Source organism: Malus domestica, chromosome 08 (genome assembly GCF_042453785.1).
Source record: "Malus domestica chromosome 08, GDT2T_hap1".
NCBI lineage: Eukaryota > Viridiplantae > Streptophyta > Magnoliopsida > Rosales > Rosaceae > Malus > Malus domestica.
In genome coordinates this window covers 6,177,286-6,186,597 of record NC_091668.1, presented here as the reverse complement: position 1 = coordinate 6,186,597, position 9,312 = coordinate 6,177,286, and the positions used below count along the sequence as shown (strand labels likewise).

The following is a 9,312-nucleotide window of genomic DNA, read 5'->3' as shown; positions in this document are numbered from 1 at the left end:
TATTTTTCTCATTTTATTTTATTTTTTTTTTCAGAAAAAAAAAAGAGAAAAGAAAATTGTTACTCAATGCAACTCATCAATGCCTTCAACTTCTTTTTTTATTCTTCTGTCAAGCACACTCCTGTCTGGATCCATCCATTACCTGTTATTTATGTTTTGTACAGCCATATGCAACACTCAATTATATGCTTTTCAAAAATCATAAAATTCATTTGTAATAGAGTAGTAATTTCTCATGGTAACGCGTTATAATTTGTGTGACTTATAACACCGGAATCCCTCGTGATGTTCTGGTTACACACAAAAATTTCTCCTAATTGAAGACGGAACTTAGGTTGTATTTGGTTTTTTTGTTGTTGAAGCAACGATATTATCTACATTAAAAGGGTGGGGGAGTGGGTTAAGCCTCACATGTGTTAGCAATATTGTCGTTCAAATTCTTCTTTGCCAAAATTTGAATCTAAAATCTCTCACTTATAAATAAAGAGAATACCACCAGACCTTAACACTAAATGGCAAATCGTTTTTGAATTTTTAAGTTGGATAAATTCAAATTTTATTTTATTTTTCATCCATGTGACATTAAGCCCAAAATCCATTAAAATATGGGCTTCAAGCTTTCGAGCTCCATATGATAGGATAAATCATTTCCGGATCTACCTTAATCATCTCGTGCCCGGATAAAATATTTCGGTTGTTTTACCCGGGAAAAATGAACACGTGTCGCTATCCCATAAGCTCCATGAACACGATACCGGTAGTTCAAAAACCGGTGGATCCCTCCCCCGGACTTTCCCCGTACCCTTTTCAAACGTCCCAGTTTTTTTTTTTGTTTTTAAAATCCGTCACTTTTTTTTCAACTCCAAAAAAAAAAAAAAAATGTCATGGCTCGCTCGCTCCCTCGGTGACTCTCTACGTCTCAACGACGACGGCGACGCCGAGAACGACGCCGTACCCCACGACAACGACAATGGATCACCAACCCCACCCAGCGCTGACAACGACGTCGTTCGAAGAAGAAGCGAAATTGAATCTTCAGATGAGGAAAACGAAGACGAGGACGACCAAACCCGAGGCGTGAGGGAAGATTTGGACGAATTCAAGCAGACGCTGACCCGCCAATTCTGGGGCGTCGCGTCGTTCCTCGCACCGCCGCCTCCCCCTCCGCCACCTCCGTACCCTTCATTGCCGTCCAGTAATCGATCGAATCCTCCTGACATGGATCGATCCGAGCCGCCCGATCAATCGGCGATGGATTTTGATGAAGGTGAAGAGAAGGAGGAGGAATTGGAGGGGGATTGCGCCGTTGGGGTCACGGAGGAGGTATTGGCGTTCGCCAGGAACATCGCGATGCATCCGGAGACGTGGCTGGACTTTCCTCTCGACGAGGAGGAGGATTTGGGCGGTATGTATACGAAATTTTATACAGTTGAAATGTATTTTTCAATGTATTACTCAGTTTTCGTTGGTGAATTTTAGAAATGTGGAAACTTTGGTGCAGTTGAAATGTACATTGCATTATTCTCCTTCAAATTGTTGGGTTATTCTTCGAATTTCGATGTTTTGCTATTGGAGATTCATATGTTAGGAACATAGAATTTGCCCTATTGTTTGTTAGGACAATGCATAATGTTGTGGCAGTTGAGTGGCTTAGGATTCGTAGCTTGTCTCGTTGCGGTGATGGATGTTATGCACAAAACAATTGATATTAGTTGCGGAAATTTTAAATATTGCATTGTAAAATTGTTGGAAGAGGAGTTAAGATTACGTTGCACAGAAAAACTAGTTGATAGTAGTTTTTTCTCTGTCTTTCCAATTTTTTTTATCAAACTTGTTGCTTTTTCCAGTTATGGATTGGTGCCTAATTGATACGCGTTTCTTATTTTAGATTTTGACATGTCTGATGCCCAGCAAGAGCATGCTATGGTGATTGAACATCTTGCGCCAAGATTTGCTGCTTTGAGATTTGAACTGTGTCCGTGCCATATGAGCGAGAGTTACTTCTGGAAAGTCTATTTTGTTCTTCTGCATTCAAGGCTCAACAAGCAGGATGCCGAGGTCTTATCCACACCCCAAGTAAACTTCCTTCCTCGTATCATTACTTTTAGTGTCCGTCAGTCAATTGATTAAATTTGTTTCTGCTTCCAACATAAACCATACTTGTGGCATCATAAAGTGGGAAATGTTGCTTCATGCCAATTCTAGATTGCGACCTTCCATTTCTTTTTTCATATCCATGATCAGCTTGATTGTATATCAAAAGTTCTCGTTGTTGTTGGATGCTAGTAGTTTCTTGAACTCCTCCATGGGATGGATTATCATGGCGTGGATTTTGGTAGTTCTAGGCGTTCAACTCCAATTTTCTATTTAGGTTGCAGGTGATCTTCCCGGTTAGGAATAAAGTTAGAATTTAGGAATTCTAGATGGTTCCAGAAAAATGACAATATTTTCTTAGATTAAAACATTATTTATACTTTGAGATTGAGCCTAAGTTCATGCCAAACCTGTTATGTTTGTGAATTTTAATGTAGTATAACATATTGGTCGCAGGTAATGGAAGCCAGAGCAAAGTGGATGCAGGAGCTACATTGTCAGACTCCATTAGAACATGATCAATTTGGAAGAAACACTTCTTTTTTAAAAGACAGTTCCAATATACTAGATGAAGATTGTGCTCCGGTCTCATCATGTAGTGTTTATTACGAGGACAAGATGCTAAGGACGTATCCTTATGAATCAACGATGTCCCCCACGGCTTATGAGACTGAGAAGCACCCAGTTGAGAGTGATGAAGTCCCATATATTGACAAGTCTGTTATTGAAGAAAAGCCCATCATTAAGAGCAAGGACAAGAATCTAACAGTTGGTCCATCCTCGAAGATACTAGATAATATCTACGAAGATGATGACGATGATGACTGGCCAGAGGAAGATTCTGAATTAGATGGGTATAGTGGAACGGCTATTCACGCAATCAATGAAGAAGACATATCTTTCAGTGACCTAGAGGACGATGATTTCCTTGCTCCCACAAAACTGAAGACTGTCAAGAAACCTCAAGGAAAGAGAGGCTAACCATCGGCGCGTTCTCTGCTCATCGGATAGAAGATGGCGCTTCAAGTCAATGGATGAACTGGTTGTGGCTAAATGGCTTTCAAAAGTACGCTGTCGTATAGTCCTGCGCGGGGACTCTTCTGAATTCTTGCTGATTGTCCTACTGAGTAGTCCCACGCTGGGACTCAAGCCTCTGGTGGTGATGCTATTTGTTCTAATACCAAATTGTACATGATATGTTGATTTCTTGTGGTCCAAGTTTTTACAGAGAAGTATATGTTTGATTGGTTGTGATACGATTGTAATTACACTGTTGTTCCAGTGATTTAGAGAGAGAGAGAGAGAGAGAGAGAGAGAGAGAGAGAGAGAGAGAGTACAAGGGTCATTTCACCAATGAAATGTCCTGGAAGAAAATATGCAAAGTAGATTCTGTGACCATTGCATCAATACAACAATTTTGTCTTTCTTGTCATATTTTTTTACTATCTTATGAACTTGTTCTACTCTTCAAGAAAAGGCAAACACAAATAACATTAAGAAGAAAGAAGAACAAATAAAATTTAACATTTATTGACGGACATGTATTTTTTGAATAATGTTAGGTGCACTAAATTTGTGCATGTGTTGGTTTTATATCAAAACTCTAGCTTAAGTCACTGGTTCCTTAGGAAGCAAGAACATGTGAAAGAAGAGAATGACCTATTTGGCTGTGTAGCATGATGATTGATGTATCATGTGTGACAATATATGCACCAAGGTAACAAATTTTGGAGCTTAATTGTATATGCAAAGGAAATTGTCTGCAAGTTTGAAACCTCAAACATACAAAATGCCACCACATTGAATCATCTTTCAATCACTACGACCTTCTAATGTGACACTAGCTTAGGCGTTTACCCGAATTTCTTGTTTTTGTACTCCGTTGTAAAAATGATCTTTCAGTTGAATCACATACGATCTTATTTCGTTTTTAGTATTTCTCTCAACCTCCATGTAAAATATCGGCCAAAAGTAACAGCGCAAACTCCTAGGATGTAAAGGGAAGCTTCAACGCTAGATAAATAATTGCAATTAGTGGGTTTTACTTTTCCACCACAATTAGAAATTAAAAAGACATATTTCCTCCCTAGTCTTCTTTAATATTTTCACTCGGATAATAACTCATAAACCAAACCGACACATTAGGGTTACATGGAGGACAAGAGTCATTGTGGAAGCTGAACTTTAAGTAATCCTCTGTTTTATGTAAATATAACTTTAAGGGGACGTTTGTTTGGCCTCGTTAACTGGGACTGGACTGGATTAGACTGTAATCCCATGTTTGGTTTGTATTGGGACTAAATTAAATGGGACTAAAGGGGACTCACGTGGATTAGAGGCCTCGCTAGGAGTTCTTAGTGAGACCCTCGCAAACCACGGGATTGCTAAGACCTTCGTCTTCTCTCGTCTGTTCCTGCACTTCGCATCCTCTCTCTCCCTTCCTCTATCTCTTTGCACCGACAACCCAGACTTGGATCGATGTCGGCACTAACATCCAGTCTTTGGGCTTCTAACTTCTTTCTTCTGCGGCCTTGCCACTGTGGCTAGGCAGTCGGCAGTGCTTGCTCTCCCGTGGCCCTATATGGAGGAACAGCAGTAGCTCACAACCGATGCGGCCACACCCACCGCTTGAATATCAAAATTCGACACGGCCCGCCGTCCACGCCCACCGCCAAAATCTCAAAATCTTATCTATTTTTTTTAGCGTAGAGTTGCAGACGGCGAAAAGAACCACCAAAATCCACCCATATCCATATCATTTGCCATTAGTTGGGGAAGGCGTAGAGAAATGGATTGAAAAAGGGAGAGAAAGTTGTTATGGGGACGAAGAGAAATGGAGAGATGGAAAAGCAGAAAGAGGGAGATAAGGACCGGACGCAACCAAAGAGGAGAAAGAGAAGTTTCCAAAGCAGGATTTTTTTGGAAAAACAAGGAAAAAAGTTGAAATAATAATAAAATATTATTAAATATGTATTAAATAATACAATATTGTAGTTTGTTAAATATCTGTTTTTTGGTCTGACATTGCACCAAACGCTTCACTAAGTTAGTCCAGCTTAGTCTAGTCTAAGCCAGTCCAGCTTAGTCCCTGAAGCTAGTCCAGTCCGAGACAGTCCAGTGCAACAAACGCATCCTAAGTGGAATGATAACATAAATCAATAATTCTAAATCCCAAAACCCTAGACTGAAACTTTCAGTTTCAACCTAAGCATGTCAACTACTTCCCACCGGAGCTACTCTTCGAAATCCTTGTACTTCTCCCGCCCAAGGATTTGATCCGATGCATGTGTGTTTCCAAAGCTTGGAATGCTTACATCCGCGACGAACGCTTCACCAAAAGGCATCTTCAACGCTCCATCAATACCATCGCTAGCACCATTTTATTTAGCCTATGGGGTACCATTTATCCCAAGGATTTCTTTTTGTTGGCTCTTTCCGTCGACGATTCGTTCAGCACAGCCGTAGAAATTTGGCAACCGTTGGTTGAACGTCGCGGCTGGGGTGAAATATCGATATTGGGATCCTGTAATGGCCTGGTTTGCATTAAAAACACTGAAAATGCTGAGATAGCTTTGTGGAATCCTTCCATTCAAAAGTTCAAGAGAATTCCCTTCACACCCTCAGTTTCAAGTCCTCAGTATGGATTCGGATATGATTCGACTAATGATGACTATAAACTTGTGGAAATTGAGAAGATCTCAACTCCGTATTCGGTAGACGTTTCTAAGTGGTCTTGGGAAAACATTTCTAATGGTTCTTGGCCCTATTGTGTTACTGTGACTTATGAAGTGCACGTTTACAGCCTAAAATCCAACTTGTGGAAGAAGATCCAAAGCATGCCTTCCAAAGGCCTTGAACTTGTTTCGAAAATCCAATTTTCAAACGGTGCTCTAAATTGGGTGATGGCTGATAACAATATGAGCATAATTTTAACTCTTGATCTTGCCACTGAGAAATATGGTGAGTTTTACTGCCCGGTCAACGGCATTTTGGATGTCAGGATTGAGCTGGAGGTCTTGGGAGGCTATCTATGTGTTTGTATTCGTAACTATAACAACAGCGAATTCGGTATTTGGATTATGAAGGAATATGGAGCGAGAGAATCTGACCTTGCTTTATTCAAGTATTTCTCGTCTTTGTAATCGTTACAAACCTTTGGTGTTTTCAAAAAATGGTGAAATGGTTCTCGTTCAAAGTGAGTCGTACCCTGGTCTTCGTTGGTTTGATTTAGAGGAAGAGATCGACGAATATACAGAAACCCGCGGTATGGCCCCTCACAATGGAGAAGCTACTTTTGTGCTGGGGAGCCTTTGTCTTCTTGATGGTGACCCTGTAATTTGTACGAGGCAGCCAAGAGTTTCTCGTGGTGAAAGCAACAGAAGATCAAGACCAGGCTTATCGATATCTGGAGTGAATTTGTGTCTTTTTCTCCTTGTGGTAATAGTATTAATTAGTTTGTTCGTTTTCAGTCTTAGTTTTGAACTCATATTGTTTGAATTCGCCTCGGTTTCTGGCATTCGTGTCAAATTGTTCGTGTTTGTGTTCATGTTCGTATCGTTTTCATATCATACTCGATATTTTAACGGGTAGTGTCGTGTACCACCCGTTAAAATAAATGGGTAATATGATCCGATCTGAAATGAACCCGTTAAAATTATCAAGTAATATGACCCGATCCATTACCCGTTAAAAACATAATTTAAATCAATAAATAATGAAAATGAAAAACATAATTTAACCCAAAAAATAGAAAATAGAAAATATAATACTAAATTAGTATATGCATACCATATTGTCACATAAATATTATTTCAAAACATTAAAATTTTTTTTTGTCTTTCAAATATTACATACTCCAAAATAAGAGACTAATGGAAAATCATTAGTACATTACTATAAAGTAGCAAATGTTCAAGGATATGCAAAATGAAAGGAGTTGCGTTTCAAGGTTGAGGAACTTTGCACATTTATATATGCTTTCACATTTTTATCATTAATGATTATTTATTTTGAACTCCCTTAAAAATACTACTAATGAGGGTTTTTATGGTTTTAAAAATTCAAATGACAATGTACCCATACTTATAGCGTAAATGATATGATCATGAGCCTTTGCATGTTTTTCACATTTTTCGCACTTGTAAATGAATTATTATACTTGTTTTTAATGTGTTTGGTATTTTTAAATTACTTGATACTTTTTTAAATGTGTTTTATAATTTTTTTAATCTCACTGTTTGCCTATAATATACAATAAAAATAAATAAATAAGTAATTTTTTTTAAAATTTATATAGAATAATAATACAATAATACATATTTAATATACAATATATACATATACACTTGTTTGGGCCCAAAAATATTGTTTGGGCCCAAAAATATTGTTTGGGTCGAGTTAGATCTTTCTCAGCCTAGTGTTGGATAGGCCGGGTTTAGATTCTCTCTTGGCCCAGAAATCGTGTACAGGGGTCATTGGGAAATCGTGTACATGTGTCATTGGCCATATCCTATCGGAAAGTGGAATGTGGACGAATCCTGTTATGAGAGGGAGTCTCGACGGGATTAAGATGCTGAGATTGAATACGGTCTGATAACGAGTTATGTTCGAAGTCCTAGTAGGAATAGGATTGGCCGAGATAAATTGGATCATGAGAAGGAGTTTTAATCCACGAGTTATTGGGATTCAATACAGGTTGGCTGCTATAAATAGGGAGGGAAGACATCGAAATAGGCCCTCCAATTCAACACACAACTGCCCTGCGCAAATTCTCTCAACAACCTTGAGATTTTTTCTTTTTTCTTTTCGCTGACACACCTTCAGTTTGGATAAACAACACTGTGAAGGCAACCAGTGATATCTTCAGTTGTCATAAACAACACTGTCGCCGTAGAATCAGCCGATCTCACAGCATCTTCAGTCGGCATAGACAGCACTGCGTTGAGGGTGATTGGTTATCTATCCAAGTCTCGGTCGAGAAGGATTTCCGAATCCTTATTGGTCGAGGTCATCTCATCAGCCTTCTCGGCGAAGTGAGGTGTTACAGTTTATTGGGCTCGGCACATTGCACGCCGAGTTATTTTATGATTGGATACTTTTAAGTGGGATTTAGAGTTCGACACTTCGACGGCCGAACCAAATTTACTGTTAAGACTTATATCCGCTTTGAGTATTTGTGCCCTTACAATTTGGTGTCGATTCAGCGTGAGTTTACTCTGATGAATACCATCACTGTGACCGAATTCAAGGACGACGATTTGTGAACTTCGTAAGAATAGTAGCCTTGTTTTCATGTTCAAGAACCCAAGAGGCCGAGACGTGTTCCAACCATTGACTTAGAATTAAAAAAAATAAAATACAAAATAAGAAGCCATGTGCACGCTGGGACCTGAGTCTACAACTATGTCTGGAGCTGTATGGTGAGTTCAGCAGTTGGAGAGATTTTTCAGTGTGACTGTCACACAAGGTGGTACACCACGTGTCCCTATATAAATGGTGGGTTATGTGTGTTAAAAGGTTAATAACTTAAAAATTAAAATTTTCCACCACTTACATTAAAACAGGTGGTGTACCATCCGTGTTCCCGTCACAACTAAAAATTTCTCCAGCAGCCGAGCGTGGGAGGAAAACAATGGTACTATACCTATAAAAATATATTATCTCTTTAATTATATATATATAATTATTATATTATATAATAGGGAATCTTAATGAAACACTCTAAGTACCGTTCGCTTTCAACGTTAAGGATTTTTTTTACCTTAATTGTCACTTCTAGTACTATTCACTTACACATTTATTTTTTTAGGACTTTTTGTTAGTTTTCCTTATAATATTATACATATATATATATATAATTGTTATAGTTTTTTAGGGGTATAAAATTATTAAATTAATATTTTGCTTATCGTGTATCAGGGTACTCACGTGTATACCTGAACTAACCCGTTATATAAATAGGTGCTTATCGAATTACCTGATAATGACTCGATTCGTTATTGTGTCAACCCGATAACTTGTTAATTTCGTGTTGGATTAATAGATCGTGTTATAAATTGTCAGCCTACTTGTAAGTGTGAGATTTTAAGTTCGATTCTCACCAAAGACAAATTGAACCACATTATTGTTAGTCCATTGTGAGACTTAGCCCACTCCCCACCTCTTTAATATAGATAATATCGTTTATTAAAAAAAAAAAGTATGACTCCATCTCTAGCA

General features: G+C 38.5%; 2 protein-coding genes across 2 annotated transcripts; both read left to right on the top strand.

Annotated features, from left to right (window-relative positions):
* Positions 1 to 801: 801 nt before the first annotated feature.
* LOC103429225 (uncharacterized) lies at positions 802 to 3,526 on the top strand. Its single transcript, XM_070826882.1, has 3 exons — positions 802 to 1,405; positions 1,889 to 2,076; positions 2,551 to 3,526. Exons 1-3 carry the CDS (start codon positions 880 to 882, stop codon positions 3,073 to 3,075), a joined length of 1,239 nt encoding a protein of 412 aa, XP_070682983.1. The 5' UTR covers positions 802 to 879; the 3' UTR covers positions 3,076 to 3,526.
* Positions 3,527 to 5,378: 1,852 nt separating this feature from the next.
* LOC114826231 (F-box protein CPR1-like) lies at positions 5,379 to 6,236 on the top strand. Its single transcript, XM_029106301.2, has one exon. The coding sequence runs from the start codon at positions 5,379 to 5,381 to the stop codon at positions 6,234 to 6,236; it is 858 nt and encodes a 285-aa protein (XP_028962134.2).
* The last annotated feature ends 3,076 nt before the right edge of the window (positions 6,237 to 9,312 follow it).

What these genes read in the sequence shown, in the direction of transcription:
- LOC103429225 (XM_070826882.1), top strand. Translation starts at nt 880, where the DNA reads ATGTCATGGCTCGCTCGCTCCCTCGGTGACTCTCTACGTCTCAACGAC. An exon ending in CGAGGAGGAGGATTTGGGCG is followed by an intron (nt 1,406 to 1,888) that starts GTATGTATACGA and finishes TTCTTATTTTAG; the next exon opens with ATTTTGACATGTCTGATGCC. An exon ending in AGGTCTTATCCACACCCCAA is followed by an intron (nt 2,077 to 2,550) that starts GTAAACTTCCTT and finishes TATTGGTCGCAG; the next exon opens with GTAATGGAAGCCAGAGCAAA.
- LOC114826231 (XM_029106301.2), top strand. Translation starts at nt 5,379, where the DNA reads ATGTGTGTTTCCAAAGCTTGGAATGCTTACATCCGCGACGAACGCTTC.